Source organism: Euprymna scolopes, chromosome 32 (genome assembly GCF_053919585.1).
Source record: "Euprymna scolopes isolate OS-2025 chromosome 32, ASM5391958v1, whole genome shotgun sequence".
In the NCBI taxonomy this organism is placed as follows: domain Eukaryota; kingdom Metazoa; phylum Mollusca; class Cephalopoda; order Sepiida; family Sepiolidae; genus Euprymna; species Euprymna scolopes.
The window spans coordinates 77,446,259-77,469,482 of NC_136513.1; the positions used below are offsets into that span (position 1 = coordinate 77,446,259).

Sequence of the window (23,224 nt, forward strand, 5' to 3'; positions counted from 1 at the left end):
TTTTTTTTTGAACTTTACTATTTTCCAACTGCGCGTCGTAAAGGCTTTGTTTTTTTTTTTTGTTTTTTTTTTTGTTTTTTTTTTTGAACTTTACTATTTTCCAACTGCGCGTCGTAAAGGCTTTGTTTTTTTTTTTTGTTTTTTTTTTTTTTTTGTTTTTGTTTTTTTTAACTTTACTATTTTCCAACTGCGCGTCGTAAAGGCTTTGTTTTTTTTTTTTTCACACACGCCTACAAACACCCAGGCAACACCGGGTACCCCTCGCTAGTATATATGTAAAATCATTTCCATTCCAAAGGGGAAAAAAATCAAAACTTTCCAACTATTTTCTGAGGAATATATTTTTGTCTTTAGTTGTTTGGTGGGCTTTTGCTATTCAACAAAACATGTGTAAGATGTACTTCATAAACTATGAATAAGAATTAAATACATCTTCTGGTTTTCAGATGTTTTAATCAAGATTGTGATTGACTTGTGTGTAATTGATTTTTTTTTTTCTCTAAGCATTGTATAAATTGTAATTTGTAATCTTAAAAAACTAATACAATATATTTTTTTTATTTATATCAGATATTTTGAGGGTGCTTGTCCAGAATTCTCTCCATGAAAGAAAAATATGTATGATGTATGTAACTGCGACGGGAGAAAAATATTTTATTCCAAAATTCATATAAATTTATAAAATTATTTTATTTTTAAATAAGAAATTCAAATCTTATTGCTGAATTATAGTGAAGATCTTGCAATGCCATTTTAAAAATCTAGATTTTAGAAAGCCATTCTTAACATGGGTGGCAGAGTCTATTGGAAAAACTCAAATTCGCTTAAAAATTTTTGTATTTCAAAATAAAACTAATTTATCAATTTATGTGATTTTGGTGTACAATATTTTTTTCCATCACGGATATTTACATCGTTCAAATTTTTCTATTTTTTTTTTTTTTTTTTTTTTTTTTTTTTTTTCGCAGAATTGAGTAGACCATCTTAATATTTTCTGTTCTCATATCACCAGGTGAACAACCTTACCAGTCGGGCCGAGTTAATGTTACAGCAAGCTAGTAAGATTGGCTGTCGCAGTTTCTTGACCCCCAATGATGTGGTCAACCCGAACTACAAGCTGAATCTGGCCTTTGTTGCCAATCTCTTCAACACTCACCCGGCTCTTGACAAGGCACTCACAGATGTTGAATACGAAATCATTGATGAAACGAGGGAAGAAAAAAGTAAGTGCTTTCATCAAAGGCAGATAAAATTTGTTTGTAAACTGGGGGGATCTAAATTTCGAATACGTGCTTTGATACGTTTCTACTTTAATAGTGCCAGATCCAATAACGTTAGCAAATAGATGATGATGATGATGATAGCTTTTCAGTACAAATTTCATTTCCATTAAAATGCCGTACAATGATGTCTCTGCTGATATGACATCATCCACCATCAGTAATCGGAAACCTTCCAAAACATGTCTTGCATTAATAGGAATGGCTGGAGTCCATGTGGTGGACTGCTTGAAGGGGATCAGTAGATGATAATATGATCCTAGTAGACAGTGCTTGTGAAATGACAGGAAAAGTTGGAAGTCATTTGCAAAACGTCTCCAGTTTGAGATCAAAAGACTAAAAATAATAATGAGAGTGATAATGATAGATAGGACCCAATTTGTGAAGATAGAGCACGATAGCCGTAATAATAATGATGATGATTATAATTGCAAGGATAATAGCTTTTCAGTACAAATTGTTTCCATTAAAAATAATGAGAATGATAATAATGATCATGATAGTTGTAATAATGATAGTGTAGTATCTGTTCTTCAGATGCTGCACTTAATTTCTTGTTCTCTGTCAGTGGAGGAGAAATCCTTCACGACTGAGACAATTTTTATTTTTGTTCCTTTTCTCCACATTAAAAAACGACCCTGGTGTCAAACTCTGTCTCATGGGGAGACATCATAAATAGGAATAATAATGATTGGCATGATGATGATGATGACAATAATAACCATGATGATGATGACAATAATAACCATGATGATGATAATAATGATAACCATGATGATGATAGCTTTTCAGTGCAAATTCATTCTGCTTCCTTTACAATCTTTTTCCGTTCATTTATTTCCAGCTTATCGTAACTGGATGAACAGTGTGGGAGTAAATCCGTTTGTCTACAACATGTACAGCGATTTGACAGATGGACTTATTCTTATTCAGTTGTTTGACATTGTTCGCGCGGGAATCGTCAATTGGAGTAAAGTTATCAAACAATTCCAAAAAATGAAGTGCAACTTCGAGAAACTTTGTAAGTAGAATTTTTTTTTGGTGGGTTCTATTTTTTTTTTTTTTCTTTCTGTTCTGTTTTGGGTTTTTTTTTTGGTGGGGGGTTATTTTCCTTTTTTCTTTTGTTTTGTTTTTGTTTTATTTTTTAAATTTATTTGTTTTTTGCTTGCTTTTGTTTTGTTTTGTTTTTTCTTTCTCCCTTTTTCATTTCTGTTTTTTTTTGTTTTGTTTTGCTTTTTGTTGTTTCATCTCTTGATGAAGGAAACTCTTTCTCTCAAACTAGTAAAATGTATTTTTTTTTTTTTTTTTTCTGTAATTGCCACGCATAAAAAATGCATACACATATGTTGATTCATGGGCCCTCTACTCTACATCAAGCATTATTGAGCCCAATCAGTGCTTAAATAGATGACTATTTTGAAATACCAGTTGCTGTATGTGCTCTCTGCTTATCTCCGCATTGTTTCCAATATATATATATATATATATGAAATAAAATTACAATTAAATTTCACCAGACTATCCATTCACGTGAAATCACCTTTTTCTTCATCATATTCCCTCTGCTTCACTTTTTGTTATCAAGTAAGATCTTTAACTTACTTGTTGTTTCATCAAATACTTTTGTATGCAAAATCTGATCCCGCATTTTGCTAATTCCTACCCTCTGATGAGAAGAAAAGTATTTCTTCGAAACTCCGCAGATTAAGGACTATCCACTTAAGTGTTTCCTTTTCAGATTAAATATGTTTTTAACTCTTTTTCAAAGTGTTTTTTTAACATGTTTTATTAACTATTTGCTTTTATATATATATATATATATATATATATACAGATGTATTTTTTTTTCTGGTGATTTTATAATACTTAAATGTTTCCCTCTGTATTATCCTTAAATATGATTGTTACCTTTTGATAATCAGCAATGCTCGGTGCTGACATCATGTTCCAAGCAAAGCCGAATGGCCAGTTAGTTACGTCTTGTTCAAATTCTATCGTATAAACACCCAAAATTTATATTTCACTTTTTTTATTTTAAATTATCATTTTGATTTGTTAATAGCATTTGCCTCTTTTTACAATTTTTTCTAAGAAAGTTTGGTACTTATTTAGAATTCAAAGTCAAAATACAAAAAAAAAATCTTTAAAAAAAAAACGTCTGTGCCTGTCATCGAACGCAAATGCCATATTCCAAAAATCACATAAATTGATGAAATATATATTTTATGACTAAGCGAGACATTGTTTTGATCTGCCATTTTATAAATAAGGGGTAGACAACTCGATTCTAACTCTGAAGATCAAAATCAGCATTATAATGGATACAATTTCCTATTAAAATCACGAAAAATTGTAAAAGATGATTACTTGATTTTTGGAATATGATATCTTTGTTCTATGACAGTTATATACATAGATTTTTCTGCAATTTAGTTTTAAAATAAACACCAAATTTTTTTTTTTCCTTTTTTTTTGTAGTACAAAAAAATATTAATTTAATTTTTGTGAAACAAAAATTAAATTAATATTTCTATAAAGATTGTATTAAAAAAAAAAAGAAAGTTTGGTTATAGTCAGCTAACGTACTTCCTAACTCCTGGCATGGATGCTATCGGAAGTTGTGACAAAGCAAATTTCTTCATATTTCTATTGTGAAGTAATTGATTGAAACATAAGAAAAGGACATTATTGAAAAGTATACAATAAAAATTAACAAAATTATGCAGATGGAAATAACACAATTTGTCTTTTTATTTTTAAAAGTAAAAAAAAAAAAACAACTTATCTTTATAATTTTATAAACATACTTATAAAATTTCTAAAAAAAATACTTAATTTTTTTAATTTTCTTATAAAAAGTGCAAATTAGAGGCTAATTATTATTTTTATCTGTTAATTTTTAATGTATATTTTTTAATAATGTCCTTTTCTTATATTTTATTTCAATAAATCGCTTTACAATAGAAATACTGAAAAACAAAAGTGAAGAATTTGCCTCGTCACCACTTCCAGTAGTGCTACGCCAGAAGTTAAGAAGTATGTTAGCTGACTTTAAATAATTGTTTGTATTGGTATTTTTAATAGTGAAAAAATTTTTTTTTTTTTTTTCCTTCTTTCCTTTTAAGTTATTTTGAACTGTCAATGTCATTTGCCCTTTGTACAGCTGTTTTGTAAGAATTTTTTTTTTTTTTTTTTAGTAGTGCAAAAGTGGTTTAACTGTAAGGATTTTCCATTTTGTATAAAAAAAAAAAAAAAATTTATGAGAATTTTCAGTTAATTTTGTTTCCTTTTTTTTTTTTTTTTGTTTCTCTCTCAGCAAATTGCAATTACGTTGTGGATCTTGGGAAACAGATGAAATTCTCAGTTGTTGGTATTGCTGGCCACGACATTGGACAAAACAAAGTTCTCACCTTAGGTAAGTGTTATAACCTTGCTATAATAATCAAGACCAACACAGTGTATAGTTGGCAAAAATGTTCCAAAGTGCACATCATTATTCTGAGGCTATAACTGCCACAAATCACAATATTTACTTCCTTCACACAGTAGGAAGATGTGACACAAGGTCAGAAGGTGAGGTAGAATTAAACCAGTGCACTGTCTCTGCGTAAGTTTATTTATTCACGACTAGCTTACTCCATAACAATATACTAGAAAACTATGCATCTCAGAATAGGTAAAATTAATTCCCGAAACATTATTTTAATTAATTGGAATTCATTATTGAGATGAGTAATTTGTATTATTTATTCATTTATTTATTGCGGACTCTTATCCTCATCTTTTAGTTGTTTCATGACGTTTCAGCCAACTATTCCTCCGGCCTTTGTCAGTGGATAGAGACGTTGAATCTCTACAGTTCCAGGTGAGCATTATCTGAAGATAGCGGTTTCAATCCTACTCAAAACAGGCCAGAGGATTAGTTGGCCAAAACGTGGTGAGCTGACAACAACTATGGAAGGCAGTAATTGCTGAGGGTGCAGTTAGGAGATTCAGAGTTTCTATCCCCTCGCAGTAACCACCTGACGAAGGCCAGAGGAATAGTTGGCCGAAACATTGTGAAACGACTAAAAGATACTAGTCCGCAATAAAGAAATTAATGTTGCACTACGTTTATGTCTGCCTTAAAATTAAGACTTAATGATACAAAACTTTTAACTAAGTTATATTTACTTTTTTTCCAGGATATTAAGCACAAAACCAAGTGTGTTTGCTGGATGTGTTTTTTGTCTAGAATCCTTATTCCAAGGCCCTGTCGGTGGGTCATTAGAATATGCCGACTGCCCCCCTGCAGAGGGTAAAAGTCCTTCAATGGGGGTCCTGGATGTGACCTTAAACTATATCCAGTGGTGAGGCCCCAGCTTGTGGTCTTTGGGGAGTATGGAGCCACTCTTTAATTACCATTGCTCCCAGGTCCACTCTGACCCGGAGTGGTAGTACCTGTTAGGGTCCCAACTATGGGTTAAATAGAAACCGACGTGAAAACAACAAATATATTCTATTTAAAAAAATTTTTCTTAAAAATCTTTGGATTCAGCATTAAATAACCCGAAAAGGGTTGATATGCCGTAAAACAAAAACAACCAACAAACCTTATTCCAATATCATGATTTTGCTCTGTTAGGCTTAAGAAGTTTCAGGTTATAATTAGTTTGGAGATACATGCTAGCAATTATAACTGAAACCTCAAGAATGATTTCAAGATAACATAGTCTCTGAAAATGAAATCAAGTGTTAGCTTTGTGTGGAGTTAGCTCCCTTGATCTCGTAAAAATTAAGTAAAATAAATAAAAAAAAAAAACCTGTCGTAAGTTGTACAGTATAAGTGTTGCCCCATTATATGGCACAATCACGTTGACACCGGTTCTCGACAGATCACCGAAGTTAAGCATCGTTGAGCCTGGCCAGTACCAGATGGATGGCCATTTGGAAAGGCGGGGCACTATATGTACCATGAGGTAAAATACAAGGTTGAGAAACTGGTGCAGTCTATCCTTCTCTCTAGGATAGATGGAACTCTCTTAAACCGTGGTAGGCACCCCATCTAGTGATGGTGTCACAATAAAAAATACCCCTCGTATCCCTGGCGGCGCATCAAGTATTCGGCTACTGACAAGATTTGAATTACATCACAAACTTGTATAATGAGTTCAGTCTTGGCTACGGCCGCACGATTGGATCAGTGTTGACAGGAGTGAGACATGGCCAATGACGAAAAGCGGCTCCACATTCAATGCAAACGGGCCGATAATCAGAATAATCTACAATGTTGACTTGAGCAAAAGGTGTTTTAACAAAAAAGGTGCTTGTGCATTTATGTTACCGCACTATTTTTTTAATAGTATTTTCAAGTTAAATTCAATTTTTATATTTTTGTTTATTAAATTGTTAGAATAGTTACAAAATATTCTCCCCTCCCCCATGTTAAGAATGGGTTTCTAAATAATGTTATTATTCTAGCACGGTAATATAAATCTAGAAGTACCCAAAAATATATTTGAGATAAGGCTTCCTAGTTCGTGCATTTTATTACGGACTGTTATTCTCATCTTTAGAGTTGTTATTGTCTCACCACAAATTTTTGGCCAACTAATCCTATCGCCTGCTTTGGGTATGATTAAAACTGCTATTTTCAGACAATGCTCACATGTTTTTAAACAGTTTACTTTTGTATTCTAACTAGCCTGGGTGCCCGGCGTTGCCAGGTTGTTTGAAGGTGTGTGTGGAGCAAAAAAAAAAAAAATTGGTAGTAGGCAGGCAGGCTCAAACAAGATCAAAGTGTAGTATCTGTTCTTCAGATGCTGCACTTCAATTTTTTGTTCTGTCAGTGGAGGAGAAATCCTTCACGACTGAGACAATTTTTATTTTTGTTCCTTTTCTCCACATTAAAAACGACCCTGGTGTCTAACTCTGTCCCGTGGGGAAGCATTGTAAATAGGAAGTATATGATCCTGGTTTCTTGCTACTTTTTTCTTTTTTTTTTTTTTTTTTTTTTTTTTTTAACATCCATATTTGAGTGAATATGAAGAAGTGTGTGTTTTCTTTTTTTTTTTTTTTTTTTTTTTTTTTTGTGTTTCTGATTCATTGCGGTCTGTTGAGGATTTGCATAAATAAAAAATACACTACCAAATAATGTAAAATAAACTTTTGCTTATTTTCATTAAAAGAAAAATTACTTTTTTAGTGTGTGCAAAGGTGACAGTCTGTATGAAGGGAGGAATAAGGTGAAAGAAAGAAAGAATATTGTGGCGAAGTGAGAGAAAGAGTCAAGCAATGTTCTTTGACGTGCGAGAAAAGCTGTCATTTTAGCTATTGAATTCACTCAGCAAGCATTCGACTTGCGACTTTTCTTTCTGCTGGCGTCTGATGTTCCTCTCTGACGAGAGAAGTTCTTGCTTTTTATATTTCTTTAGCGGCTCCCAGAGTTTTGCAAAAAATAAGTTTGTTTTTTTTAAATCGAGCCCTGATTGGTCAAAAATTCATATTTGTGATGAAAAAAAGAAATGCTTTCAACTATGTCAGCCATTTCTCAACCGTTCTGCTTTTTGACCCAATAAATTTTAGTGTGTGTGTCTTGGAAAAATAAAATCAGAAACAATGGCTCATGCGATTTTCTTCTGGCAGAATGTTTTGTTTTGCTTGATGCATATACAAAAATTGAAATTTAATTTCAGGAATAAAAATGAAATGTGAAACTGATGGTTAAAATATTCTAAATTTTTATTTTGTCAAAATCAGACTTTTATTGAATGTGGTATTTTGTCGTCGTTGTCACATTATTAAAAAATATACAATAAAAATTAACAAAATTATACAGATAAAAAATAACACGGTTAGTCAAAATTAAGTTTTTATTTTATTTGAAATTTTATAAAAAATATGTTTATGAAATTATAAAAATGTTATTTGTTTTTATTTTAAAAATAAAATTGTTTATGAAAGTCTAAAAATAAATTATTGCAGAAAAAAAATAGCAAATTAAATTATTGAAATCAAAATAAGAAAATTTCAAACATCATAAAAAAATGGTATGTCTTTTTTTCTTTTTCCTAAATTTTTTCTTTTTCCTAAATTTCTTTTTTTCTTTTTCTTTTTTTTTCTCTTCTTTTTTCTTTTTTTTTCTTTTTTTTTTAGTTTTTTTCTTTTCTTTTTTCTTTTTCTTTTTTTTTTAAAAACTTTTTCATCGCTTGATAAGATTTATTATATTGTCATCTTTCTCTTTTTCAGCCATTGTTTGGCAATTGATGCGAGCCTACACACTTTCTATCCTTCGTAAATTGACCACCACATCAGACGCTGGGGCAAAAGACATCAGCGACAAAGACATCGTAGAATGGGCTAACATGAAAGTACGAAAATTTCTAGTTTTTAATGACTTATGTATGACACATACATATACATATATGCACGTACACACATACTCGCACAACACAAACACACACACATGTACTCAGACACTCACACGTACTCATGCACGCACACACACACACATACATACACATAGAAGTGTAAAAGATGACGGTGCTAATGCACTTACTGATCCGCGCTATTTTTTAAATCGTATTTCCAAGTTTAATTAAAGTTTTATGATATGTCTTTTATTCAGTTGTAAGGTTAAAGTACAGAATAGGTACAAAACACCCTCACCTCCCCATGTTAAGAATGGCTTTTTAAATAATGTTATTATTTCAGCACAGATCAATAAGTGCATGAGTACTAAGATGACATTTAACAATGCCAAGGTATTGAACTTACGTAACATATGAACAAAAACAAACAAAATTGTTATAAATCTTTGTATTTTTGTTTTTCAAAATTCTTCAGATATAAATCAGTAAATGTTGATTTTTATGGTTAATAATAAAATCCGGGATAGAAATGTCTTTGATAATTTTGAGAATAAATGTCTCTTTTTCACGTTCTATGACTTTGCTGTACTGTGGTTACAAATTTAGCGTTCGCTCTGTGCGTCGTTACTTCACCTTTTAACAATTGCCTTGCATCATCTTAACTTCTCTTCCATCTCCTTTCTCTCACCCCTCTAACTTGCACTATGGTGGCACTCTTCTTGACCCGTACCTGTAATGTCATCCCTTAACGATGTGGCCATACTATCTCCGTTCTATTCACAAATCAATTATACGTTCACACGTCTCGTTATGTCAAGATGAATTTTTGTCCTAGAATCCAGTTAAATCAAGAGACGAAAAGAAGTAGTTAACTGTTCAATAAGTGAGTGGGAAATAAATATTCTTATCTCATTTACTAACTCAACGTTTGAGAGATAAAAGAGAATTGGGCGCTTTTACGTTATTGGGGTGAGATTTTGTAGTTTTGTAGTCGATAAATGAAGTTTTCAGATAAAAAAAAAACAATGGTTTCAACTGATTTTTTTCAATTCTAATAAGTTAAAATGGTAGCTTCCAAATTATTCAGTTGAAATTGCCTGAATATGACTGCATTATTAAAAGAAAACAACTTTAATCGTGTTAGTAAATAAAAAATTTCTGACATCTTTTTTAAATCAAAACGGAAAATTACCTCCCTTTTGCAACTCTCCTGTGTTTTACGATCGTTTTCTTTAAATTCTATTTTTTTATTTTCTTTTAATAAATAATTTTCTACCTTATCGATTTTCGTAGTTTTTTTTCGATATAATCATCTTAAAAATATGAGGAATACATAGATACCATTGTTTTCGTGTGAAATTCAGTTTTACGATTTCCGAAATCTCGTCCCAATAGTGTAGAAGTACCGAGAATTGTAATGGAATATTTGAATATCTATGCAACTTGTAAAGATCAAGTAAACCTCAGGAAGGGCCCTCTTGATTTTTTTTTTTTTTTTTTTTTTTTTTTTTTTTTTTTTTTTTTTTTTTTTTTTTTGAGGGCTTTGAATAAAGTGAAATGAAATAAGATAGTGAGAAACTTTTAATATTATAATCTCTTGCGATCTCAATTTACGTATAATAGCTAGAATAATAAATAATATACAAAATAAAATCTATATATATATATATATATATATATAAAAGCAAAAATGTGTGTGTGTGTGTATGCATTTCTGTGTATGTCCGCAAAAGGCTTTTTTCGACGGCATTCTCAGTCGGCTCACTCCTTAAAACGTTTTATATGCTATCTAAATCATAATATCTGCAACTTAAGAACGGGGGTCGCGGCTATTTTTAATTTGCCCGACTTTTACGCGCTATTTGTGTCTCCGTTACGCTTTTCAGTATAAAAAGCGAATGATGGGGTGGGGTGGGGGGAACAGAAACTGGGTTGCAGCGCAAAACTAGATTAAACATCATGTGACTTAACTTTCTCGCACCTGTCAATTTCAGTTTATAAACGTTAAATTAAGACAGCTTCCTCTTCCCTCATGGCTGAGATGGTTAGGTGTCTGGGTTTTTTTCCCTTACGTTTCCACCTTCGTGTTAAGGTTTCGGGTTCGAGCCTATCTTCCTACTAAAATTTTTTTCTTTTATACCTCCAAACATCTAGCTAACATTTTTTTTTTAAACAGGGTTGTTTTGATATAACCTCTCCCCTCCCAACACACACACACCTCCAAATACCCAGGCAACGCCTGGTACCCCCCCCCTCGCTAGTATAATATAAATATAAACACATACAGCATTTATTATTCGATTAATACATTTACTAGTTTCTGTCTCTGATAATCTAAGGGAGAGCACTCATGCCATTTATATACTTTACCCCGATCACGTTTTAAATATTCTCTCATATATATATATATATATATATATATATATATATTGAATTCATTCAAAATAACATATCGCAAAAACAAACAACATCTAAGTAAATCGCGATATATCCAAATAGTCGTGCGGGATGGATGAGCGGTAAGAGTTAAGGCTCTTTACGATATTTGAAAGTATGGCTTTAATTTCTTCAAATTGTTTCTTTTTTTTTTTTTTTTATAAACAGCCTTCGTTAAAAAAGAGTATATTGTTCTATTAAACTTTTATTGTTTAAATAATTTAACTTTGCTCTTTTTTTTTTTTTCTAAATAAAGATTGAAAAGATATGTTTCACTCAGTAATAATGGATAATTATATTTTAAAAACAATATATATGCCCCTATATGGGGGTACCAAATTGGTTAAAGGGAAAATTATTCCCAACTCACATTTAGGTAAAAAAAAATACACTTTCGTAAATAATTGAATTCATTCAAAAAACGTATCGCAAAACAAAAACATCTCTCATATATATATATATATATATATATATATATATATATATTTAGATACATGTCCGCATCTCATAAAAGTAAACATAGATGTGTGTGTGTATATATATATATATATATATATATATATATATATATATATATAATAGATTAAATAAATAAAATAAAAAGTAACCACCAATAATAATGACACCTGTGTTCATTCTAAAAAATGGTTTATTTGTTTCAAGTTATCTTCCAATTTTCTCAAATGCATTAAAAAAATATTTACTTGCAAATGACATCTACGTAATTATCATTTCATAAATAGTAACATATCCAAAAATTATGAAAAACGATAAGGTAGAAATATAATTATTCATGAAAAGACATTTGTAAAATCTAGCAATTTAGTTTCAAAATCTACCGATTTGAATTGAAGAGTTAACAGGGGAGATAATTAATTTTTCAATTTCTCCCAAACTTTCTCAGTTTTTATAATTTTTTTTTTTTTTTTATTCAGTTATTTTTAAAAATTCAGATTATGTTAATTTTTGTTTTCTGTTTGCTTTCAACTGAGTTACTTCCCCTTTTGTTTGCGTCATATGACCAATATGTCAGACTCATCATATAACCTTATCGGAACAGTTTTTCATGAATAATTATTTTTCTACTTTACCGTTTTCCATAATTTTTGGATATGCTACTATCTGTGACATGAAAATTCCGTAGGTACCATTTGTTTCACTTGAAATTCAATATTTTTTATTATAATATAGAAGCACCAAAATATTTGACATTTTTTTTATATTGCTTTTAGAATTCTAAAAAAAAAAAAATATTACTCAAATGTAATCTTGTGAATAGTTGTAAATAGTTTTTTTTTTATCTGCATTTAACTTGATGAAATGCAATTAAAACAGAAATACTGCTCCAATTAGATGTACTGGGTAAAAAAAAAAAAAAAAAAGGCTGTACTTATGCAGAGAAAGTACCATGCTTAAATAATCTTATTATTTAGAATCCCTTTCTTAACATGGGGAGGCAAGGTTTCATGTTGTGAGTAATTTTTCTAAATGGCGACTATCTATAATATAAAAGGCAAAATGGGCGTGCGTGTTTGTGTATGTCCGCAAAAGGCTTTTTTTGATGGGGGGGGGTCTCACGTCGGTTACTATTTTCGAGAAATTTCCTTATGCTTCCTAGATTAAAATATCTATGATTCCAAAACAGACGTCGTCTCCATATTTATTTTGATTGACTTTTTAAAAATCCTGGTGTTTGTTTGTCTTTTTAGTATAAAGTGGATCTGATCGAAGCAAATTCAACAGCCTGGCCTTCCTGACCGCTGTTTGATCAGTGTGGGGAGGGAACCCTTCATATCAGACAATTGCTATTCATTAAGACACTGCCAGACTTCCCCCCTTTTGGCGGGGGGGGGGCAGCTGGTTTTCCCCAACATTGTGTGGAAACAAATAGAGCAGAAAGTTTAACTGGCTCCTAGCCAGGCGTTCATTTCTGTGCTTGCGTGATTCTTAATTATTTTTCACCTTCTTTTCCTCCTGGATTGACATTGCTAAATTGGAATGCTTTACACTTTTGCTCGTGTCATCGCACATTGATAAATGCTCAGTTTTTCTTTCACTTTCTTTTCCGCCTTCGCGTCATGGCCTACTAACACATTTTTTTTTTTTTTTTCACACACCTACAAACGCCAGGCACCCCCGCTAGTAAATAATAAAACGCTTATCGTTTGCCAATCGTATTTCTTTCCCCGATAATCTTCTAAAGCTCATTACTGAGTGAAACATTTCTTTTCAACCTTTTATTTGCCAAAAAAAAAAAAAAAAAGCAAAGTCAAACTATTTAAACAATAAAATTTAATAGAATAGGCTGTTTTAAAAAAAAAAAAAAAACATTTGAAGACATTAAAGCCATCTTCAAATATCGTACATAGGAAAAGTAAATATACCTTCAAACTAATATTTTTTACATTTATTTATTTATTTATTTAAAAAACGCTACATCAATCACTATGTATATAGTTTTTATTATTTCTTTACTTTTGGATGGTATAAGGGAGATAACTAATATATTTAAAAAAATTTTTTTTTTTTTTTTTTTTTTTTTTTTTTTTTTTTCAGCTCAAAGAAGCTGGGAAGACTTCTTCATTCTCAAGTTTTAGTGACCAGAGTCTTTCAACTGGCAAAGCCATCATTGATTTGGTTGAGGTTATCCGACCGAAGTCCATTAATTATTCCTTCGTCAAAGAAGGGGACAATGATGAGGTAAGGAAAAAAATAATTTATCCAATTCAATTTCGAAAACATGAAGATGGCTGCTAACAATACCAGGGTATTTATGTGGGTGTATGTGCTATGACAACTGTATGTTGCACGTTTCTCTAATAATTTTATTGAACGACTTCAATTTTGACTCCAGATCAAAATATAGTATCTGTTTTGATACTACACTTCAGCTGTTCTGTTCTTCCTTCCTTTTTATTTTTGTCTTCGTTCAGAGTATCCCTTTCTGGTGAGCTGTTTTTTTGGGTTTTTTTTTCACAAATCAAAAAAAAGAAGAGAAAAAGCTACCTTATATCTAACTTTGCCCTTACGGGGAGATAAGTAAATTAGAACATATGTGGCTCTCATAACAACACAAATTGCTCAACGTGGTCCTCAGAGTTTGACGATTCATTTATTGTTTCAAACTTCTGACTTCTTGACCAATTAAAACAATTTTTTGTGTAAGTGGTTGATGTAACCATTACAAACTTAGCTTTTGTATAAGCTATATCGCCTGAAGAGATCTCCTAGTTACTTGTAACTAGCTGACCGAAACATGCTCATGAATGTGTAATCTATATATATATATATATATATATATAAAAGCGAAAATGTATGTATACTTTTTGTGTGTCTATAAAAGGCTTTTTTCGTCGTGATTCTCGGTTGGCTTACTCCTTCTTAAAACTTTTTATATGCTGTCTAAATAATAATATCTACGACTAAGGAACTCTGGTTGCAGCTATCTTTAATTTACCCGACTTTTACAAGCTATTTTCGAGATATTTTTTGATCGCCGCGTAGCGGGGAAAACAGAGACTGGCTTCCAGCACAAAACTAGGTCAAACATCACGCAACTTAACGTTGTCGCACCTGTTAATTTCGCTTTATAAACGTCAACTTAACACACTTATCAATTCATCTGTTCCTGTGGTCAAGATGGTTAGGTCGCAGGATTTTTTCTTCCATTTCCTTTCCACCTCCGCATCAAAGGTTCGGGGTTCACGCCAACCTTTCTACTAAAATTTCTTTTTTTTCTTTTACACCTCCAAACACCCGACCAACTTTTTTTTTTTTTTTAAACAAGGTTGTTTTGATCTACCTCCCCCCCCCCCCCCAACACACACACACACCTACAAACACCCGGGCAACCGGGGGCGCTTGGTGGGGGTCACTCATTCTTAAAACTTTTTATATGCTCCGTAGATTATAATATCTATGATTTACGAAACAAGCTCGAGTGTATCTTTAATTTCGGCGACTTTTACATGCTATTTTCGCGATTTTTTTTTTTGTTTTATCACTCGCCGTGTTTTGTTTTGGCTTTTCAGTATAAAAACTGAATGCAAAGTCATTCTCGGCCTTGCGTGGGATTAGTGTAGTATCTGTTCAGACAGTATACAAAGCTTAATTTTGCAAAAGTCCAAGAGCGACCAACCATTTGACCACCTTGTGTGTTAAGTTTAAGGGTCTTTTTCTTGTGCTTATTTTTTTTTTATTTTTATTTTTATTTATTTATTTATTATTTTTTTTTACATAGGCATAATCACTTATCAAGGCCTAGAGACCACTCGAGGATAAAGGTTAAGAGTGTCAATTGGACAATATAGTAATCGTTAGTAATGGAAATTTGGTAAATTTGTTAACTTAAGTGGAACGGCTCATCAAGAACTTTTGGACTTTTTGACAACCATATTGTAGTCAGCTGGAAAGCAGGAAAACGGAAGATAATTCCACAGGCGTGCAGTTCTAAGAAAGAAGCTTTGTTCATGGAATCTATATAAATAAATAAAGAGTATATCTTGCCCTACTTTGGTATTAAGTACTCTTACATTAACCTTGTCAAAAAACTCATTGCTTACTGTGTGTGTGTGTGTGTGTGTACATAAATGGAATTTCAATTAACTTTGTTGAAGTTATATATTTGGATTTTACCGTCACTGGATTATTTACCTTTCACCAGATTATCCATTAATATGTAATCACCTTTTTCTTCACCATATTCCCTCTGCTTCACTTTTTTTGTTATCAAGTAAGATCTTTGACTTACTTGTTGTTTCATCAAATACTTCTGCATGCAAAATCCGATCCCGCATTTTGCTAAGTCCTACCCTCTGATGAGAAGGAGAGTATTTCTTCGAAACTCCGCGGATTAAGGGCTATCCATTTATCTAACGTTTCCTTTTCAGATTAAATATGTTTTTAACTCATTTCAAAGTGTTTTTTAACATATTTTAACTGTTTGCTCGTATATATATATATATATATATGATGATTGCGACGTCTTGTCAAGATGAATGCCACTCCTTCAGTCAGTGAAAGTCTGTGCCTGAAGATGACTTTTCAGCCCTGCTAGCGACTTGCAGACATGACACTGAAAAACGGCAATTGGTTTGGATGAAACTAACAGCAACGAAACCTATATCATCGTGCGCTTTCATGTGATTAACAAAACCTACCTTAGACAACAGAACCCGATCACACACCTCACAGATCCAAAGATCTGTATGATTGGGTGGCAAGGTTTGGCATTTCTTACATGCTCTCTTGAGCTTTGCTCGGTGTATCTTGGCTGCTTCAAAGTGTTCTGCGCCTCTGTATATCGGTGCTATCCACTGCTTGTAATCATATGCTAGGGACTCTAAACTGTCAACAGGAACATGAAAGATCACCAGACTCTCCTTGATGCTATCACGAAAACATTTTTTGGGTTTGTGCTGGGGGTCTCTTGCCAAGAAGGAGCTCATCATAGAACAACTGTTTTGGGAGTCGATAGTCATCAAGCTGGACAAGATGACCCAGCCAACGCATCTGGTTCTTAATAACAATGGTAGCAATACTGGTTGCTTTGGCCTTATTTAAGACATATGTATCAGGGACAAAACTATTCCACTTTCAACCCAGAACATATAATCGTAAACCCATATTTACAAGATCTCGTATACATGCTAGGATTCGTTTTGCACTACCAAACGAAAGATTAATTTAATTTCGACCCTAACGCATCGACCCCCTATGATTTGTTCTAAAACAAAATTTGGATGAAGAATTGAAAATTATTACTGAAGCAATATGGGCACCCCCTCAATGTGATTAGGGCAGTCATCAAAAGAAAAATAATTGAGTCCCCTCCCCCCCCCAAAAAAAAACCATCAGTACGGTGACTAAATGTCCGATTTATATTCGTTTATGGTGGTTAGGATCAGTTAGTGAGAGGTTTGCCAACCAGATTTGCTCAACGATGGAAAGATGCTATTTTGCTTCAAGTGAACATGTGTTTATGAAATCGTTAATGGTATCCTGTCGCAAAGACGTTTTACCTCACCACTATAATAATGTAATTTATAAATTTAAATGTAGTTGCAGTGTTGACTACATGGGTCTGACGTCGTTAGGACTTGATAGTAAAGTCCAACAGCACGTACCTAGTAAAATCAGGAATGGGACATACCTAGTAGTATGGCACAATCACGTTGACACACCGGTTCTCGCCAGATCACCGAAGTTAAGCAACATTGAGCCTGGCCAGTACCAGATAGGTGACCATTTGGGAAGGCTAGGCACTGTATGTACCTTCTGGGAAGGTTGAGCGTGGGGCCAGCACCCTCACCCTGTTAAAAGAACTCCTCGCTACAAAAACATCTAAAAAAAAAAAATTTGTAGATGGCCCATGCCCCTCCAGGGGCTGAAGGGCTATGGATGGATGGACATACCTACCAACAGACGTTCTTATTAACACATCCGGGTCTTCTATAGCTGAATATTTGCTTAAAAACCTGGCATGTGCCACAAACTTTAGCACTGACTCATTCTCTATTCTGAATCTTTCTCATTCGACCTATCACCTGAAGATCTTGGAGACTATTCACGTTTGCTGGAAGAAGCCTTCTCTCTGCAAAGCAGAAGGAATGTTTCTTAGCTTTGAACGTGATCAGTCTTGTTGATGTCATACGTATCAGTATTTTACACATATGGTGTATCCAGTTTTTTTTTTTTTTTTTTTCTTAAAATACACTATATTGCTATTTTTAAAATGTATCCTCTCCCATTTCAGGGGGATATATTGGATATATAAGTGTGACTTATATATGAAAGAGCATTTTTACCTAAATGCTAGTTCACTTCACTGATGTGATCAACGCAATTTTGAAATTAAATTTAAAAAGAAATTACAATGCAGGGATGTATCGAATATGCGTGACTGAAAGTAAGATGAGATGAATACAAAAGTAAAATTAGTTTTTCTGTTTTTTTTTTTTCTTCAAATTTTTTTTTAATTGTTAAAATTTTTACAAGTCTTACTTGTCTGAAGTGTCACAAGATGATGTGGGTTATATAACATATTTCCACGAAAAATCCCTTATAAATAACTGTGAATGCTCAACTTTAAATTTTTTTTCATTCTTCAGGAAAAACTTGACAATGCCAAGTATGCCATTTCTATGGCCAGGAAAATTGGAGCTGGTGTCTATGCGTTGCCCGAAGATATTATTGAAGTGAAGCCAAAAATGATCATGACCATCTTTGCTTGCCTGATGACCCTTGATGTTGAACCAAGTGAAATCCCATTGACGGAAGGTCCAGAATAAATGAAACGAATGAGAAAGACATTCTTCTCCAGTGATCCTCTCCCCTCTATGCCAAAACATAATTTTCACACACACGCCAATGTGAGTGCATTTATACAATATATAACACAACTGCTAAAAAATCTTACCCCCCCCCCCTCTAATTGGTTTTTCTCCAGATGGTCCCTGTGACTTCAAGTGTTTTATAGATCCCTCCCCTTTCCTTTAAAACAAAAAGTTTCTCCCATAAAAAAAAAGGGTTGAGGTGACAACCCCCCCCCCCGGAACACTTTCTTCTGGTTGTCACACATAATTAAACGCCCCCCCCCCTTTTTTTTTCTCCCAAATTATAGAAAAAATAAAAAACTTTTTCTACGTAAAGGAAAAAAAGTAACCCCCCCCCCATTCGATTGCTGGAGTTGAACAGGTTCTTTTCTACTCGGCTCTTCATCCCCCCCCCCATCCGACCTTTATACTTAGTTGGACACAAGTGACAAATCAGTGTTTAACAAAATGTCACTGATTAAAAACAAACCCTCCAAATGTTTTTTATTCAATGTTCATCTTTTTCAACTATCATCTTTTTTTTAAGTTGATAAAAAAACTAAAAAAAAAAAAGAATTCCTTGATATCGTACAATTCGTAAAATCTGATATTTTGGCCAAATTTTTTTTAATGTGTATATTAAACGAAACCGGATCCCTTCAGTCTCTTTCACAAGTAAAACGAAGAGAGATTTCTTTAAAAAAAAAAAAAATAAATAAATAAATAAATAAAAGAACAAAAGTGTCTCCCTTTTAAAATATGTTTAATTTAAAAAGAATGAATACTAATTAGCTTATTAAAAGCTGAAAAGATCCTCCCCCGTTTGCCATTTCTAAATTAAGACACAAAATTAAATTCATGAAATGTCTCGCTTTTTTTTTTTTTTTTTTTTTTTTTAAATGATCCTTGAAAAAAAAAAAAAAAAAAAATCCAGCAAATTTTTTTTTTTTCTTGTATGGTTTTAAAAAGGTCTGCTTGCATGTTCCCCCTCTCGTTTTTAAAACCGAACTTCTTCACTAATCAGTCCCTCCCCTCAATTAAAAAAATAAACACAATGGCAGTAGCCACACTTGCAGTTTCTACATCACACAATTATTGTTGTTTGTAATAGTGTTTAGTCTCAACAGAATTCATTTGCCTACATGTCGAGCTCAAGCAAGGGAAACTATTAAAAAAAAATCTTTTTTTTTTTTCGCTTTTCTACAATTGACTATCCACTTGTGTTATTAAACTTTTTTTTTTTATTTTATTTTAACCAACAGTTGTTTGTCTTTTTTTTTTCTTTTTTTTTTCTGTGTCAATTAGTATTATCAGGTCGATGCAAAAGTTTTTGCCAGCTTGTAGAATGGACGCTTGTAAAATTTGCTACTTATCAAGCCGAGCATGTGGGATCCCCCTCCATGAGTGAAAAATTTACTTTCACCGTGACTAATGTTTGTGCAAAATTTTTATAAAAAATTCAAAGAGTGTTTATTGAGAAACACAAACAAATAAACAGATGAATTATTTGGGGACAATTTTATCCGTATAATGGACCCTAGGGGAGGAAACCAGATTTATCCCAGAAAATCTGCCCTGGCAAAAATTTACTTTCACCATAATTAATGTTTGTGCAAAATCAAAACATAAGAATAAGCAAAATAAATATTTTGAAATATTAAAAGTAAATTAAATATTTTATATAAAATAAATGTTAAAACTTTAAAAAATTAAAAAAATAAACGTCAGGCAAATGAACGATGTTAAATGCAAAAAACAAAAACAAAAAAAAGGAAACGCGAATGTGATGGAAAAACCCCCAGAAAAACGTGTTAAAACTTCTTTAAAAAAAGCTGAAAAAAAACAAAAAAAACATAGAACGTGAAAAATGACTTAAATACCTGGTTTCAATATTAAACCTTTAAAAATCAAAAAAAATCTCACACCACGATTCAAACCCAAAACCTTTAGTTAATGAGGTTGTGTTTTAATGAACTAAGCTAAGACGACGTTGACAAAATTAGTTTTTTTTTTTATTTTTTTTAAATATTTAAACTAAATAATGTTCAGACGTGATTTGCGCATGCGTAGAAGCGAACTTGTCATGAGAGGACAGTTTTTGCTGACCCCTCCCTGTAGAAAACTGATGATTTTAGGGTGAAGGAATTAATATTTTTGGCCAATTTTTCGATATTTGTCGGGCGAAGGATTGGGCTTTAAAATGATACCAATCTCGTGAAAATCCGTGACCCGTGTCGAAAGTTTTTGCGAGACAGACAGACATACATTTTCGCTTTTACATATATAGATTAAACATATCACCACGATTAATGTATAACTTTTCCTTTCAGATTATCAAAGCATCATTTGTATTTTTACTGAAATATTCTCACCCATGTTGACCCGAAAACAATCTTTAATCAATAGAAAGGGAGTCATGTTAATGCTCATTTCACACATACTGGCCAAATCCCTACGGCCACCTACCTTGAAAATGCTGTTGTCAAGCCTGACATAGTCATATGGAATAAGTCAGAGAGAGAGAGTGGCAACCTTGGTGAGTGTTCCTAATGAGGTCTGAACAGAGCTGAAAGGAAGAAACAGACCAAATGTCAAAGTCTCATGTATGATACGAAAAGAAACTGGAATCTTAGGGAGATATCAATCATACCAGTTATTATAGATGCCACAGGGCTTACGAAGAAGAACCTGACATCCTGCATAACTAATATTCCTGGTGGACCAAGTGCAAGAGAAATCCAGACAATTGCACTTAAGGGAACAACGAGGATACTAAAAAGAACACTCGGTTGGTTTAAATAAAAAGCAGGGCAATGTTGACCGTTGGTTCGGCTGTCCCATACTCCAAAAGAAAAAAAAAAAAAAAAACGAAGATCTAGAAGAATTTGATTTTGAAATCTTGCCCTATCCTTCATGTTCTCCTGCTCTAGCCCGCTTCGGATTATCATTTATTTTGATAATTACAAAATAAATTTGCATTGCCTTGGAGATTGAACACGAGTTAGTTTCATATTTTACATCAAAATGTACAAGCGAGGCATTTATAAGCTTCTTGACAGATTAAATCACGTCATAGAGAGCAAAGGTTGTTATTGTCATTTCACTTTCAAAATCAATTTTTCATTTTCAAGATATTTTAAATTGGCAAAAAATTTGGCACCGATTTGACAATACAAGATGGAACAATAAATTTGTTACCTTATGACATAACAGCCTAGGGAGCGATATTGCTCCCCATTGGGAGGATTAAGATCCCCGAAAACCCTGAGTAAGGCTGGGTAAATATGCTGAGATTGTTTGAATCCCGAACAGCGGTAGGTGACCTCAAAAGGGATGAATTTATTGTGTTTTGTAAAAAGACATTTTATTGTTTGGGGAAAATGACAAGGAAATGTCAGATTAATGTGGAATTCGTATGGCCTGACGAACACCTGTTCAGGATGCGGAAAGGTGAAACTTGACCTTTAAGCGTGTGAAAGGATTCAAGTTCTGATCCCAGATACGCAGGCTATTGCAGGCCTAGTAGGGTTGCACACACGCAAGTCCTCCGCTTGACGTGTTGGACCCTGATTGGTCTAGCAGATTGCCCCAACCAACCCTTTCCCTTGGTATATTAGCAAATTAAGCCAGACCTATGGAGAGAGAACCTAACCAAGAGATATCATCCCTACCTGTTTGTCGCCACCACCGCTAACCTGAGAGAATAAGTGAAACGGAGTTCATGAAATGAAAACAGTGATAATTGTACATATGTAAAAACCTGTAATTTTTGCGAATTAACCTTTGAGTAGACTCAAACCCTCCGAGTTTGTCTTACTTTTTTTTTTTTTGAGCTTGCATGCGAAGCTAATTGATTTTCCATGGAGATCGACACGAGGCCTGCGACGTTGAGAATTTTGTTAAAGCGTTCTGAAGAAGATCATCAGCCATTGCAGTTTCAACCCGGTCAGAAGTCATCTGCTGACCTAAGACGGGAGATCCTAAGACGGGAGATCCCAAATTGGGATCGCTGTTGTGTGATTTACAACCTTAAAGAAAACAAAACTACAGCTTTATTTTAAAACTTTTATTGAAAAAAAATCAATTCAGGTAACTTTATTATGTAGTTGAACTGACATCTATTTAATGTAGCAGCCATCAGCCTCAATGCAGGTCTTGAACATGGAACGTGCTTTTTCCACAATTGCTGGCAGATGGCGGCAATCAGGCTAGCTTTGGTGTTGTGGAAGGTCATGTTTGCCAAACTTGTCAACTTTCTCATTCAACTACAATCTCATGCTCGCTGTGTCGAGGATTCTTTCAGCAACTCACAGTAGAACTTTTTAACTTCTTTAATATTTCCTTCAGCAGGACTCTAACCGTGCTGTCTCATTTCACAGTTTTTGCAACCCTTTTCTCCTGTTTCCCTGGCTGTTCGTGGGTTCCGTGCGCCCATTGATACCTGCTTTCAAAAAAAGTTGCCGCCCTTAATCGCAGATGTCCGTCTCGTTACGTTAGACCATATTTAGATCATGAGTCCAGCGTTAGTCATCAGTAGGCCTGGGACAACAGCATATTATTATCCCTGTTTTGACTATATATCCGACAGACAACCGAGAACCACATCACTCTATATAAAAGCATATAAGATATCAATGGATACACACTTGAGTCGAAAAAAATGAAAAGAATATTTTTGTCATAGCCCTAGTCATATTGTTGAAAAAACCCAAAAGCCACGAGCGACACGAATTCCTTAGAAGCAACTTGCTAACTCGGTAGAATCAAACCCGAAGCCCTGAGGCGAAGTTGGAAAATAAAATGTGAAAAAAAAAACATGAACCGTTCGGCCAGCCAGAATGAGTTA

General features: G+C 33.2%; 1 protein-coding gene across 1 annotated transcript in view; it reads left to right on the forward strand.

The window, feature by feature from the left end:
* The window catches only part of LOC145256447 (plastin-1-like), a 158,745-nt gene extending 139,112 nt beyond the window's left edge, over nucleotides 1–19,633 (forward strand). Inside the window, exons 8-13 of the mRNA XM_080115375.1 lie at nucleotides 1,013–1,223; nucleotides 2,125–2,301; nucleotides 4,597–4,695; nucleotides 8,508–8,629; nucleotides 13,622–13,765; nucleotides 18,175–19,633. Of these exons, the coding sequence (XP_079971501.1) occupies nucleotides 1,013–1,223; nucleotides 2,125–2,301; nucleotides 4,597–4,695; nucleotides 8,508–8,629; nucleotides 13,622–13,765; nucleotides 18,175–18,354 (933 nt within the window). The 3' untranslated portion in view covers nucleotides 18,355–19,633. The remainder of the gene's footprint in view (nucleotides 1–1,012; nucleotides 1,224–2,124; nucleotides 2,302–4,596; nucleotides 4,696–8,507; nucleotides 8,630–13,621; nucleotides 13,766–18,174) is intronic.
* The last annotated feature ends 3,591 nt before the right edge of the window (nucleotides 19,634–23,224 follow it).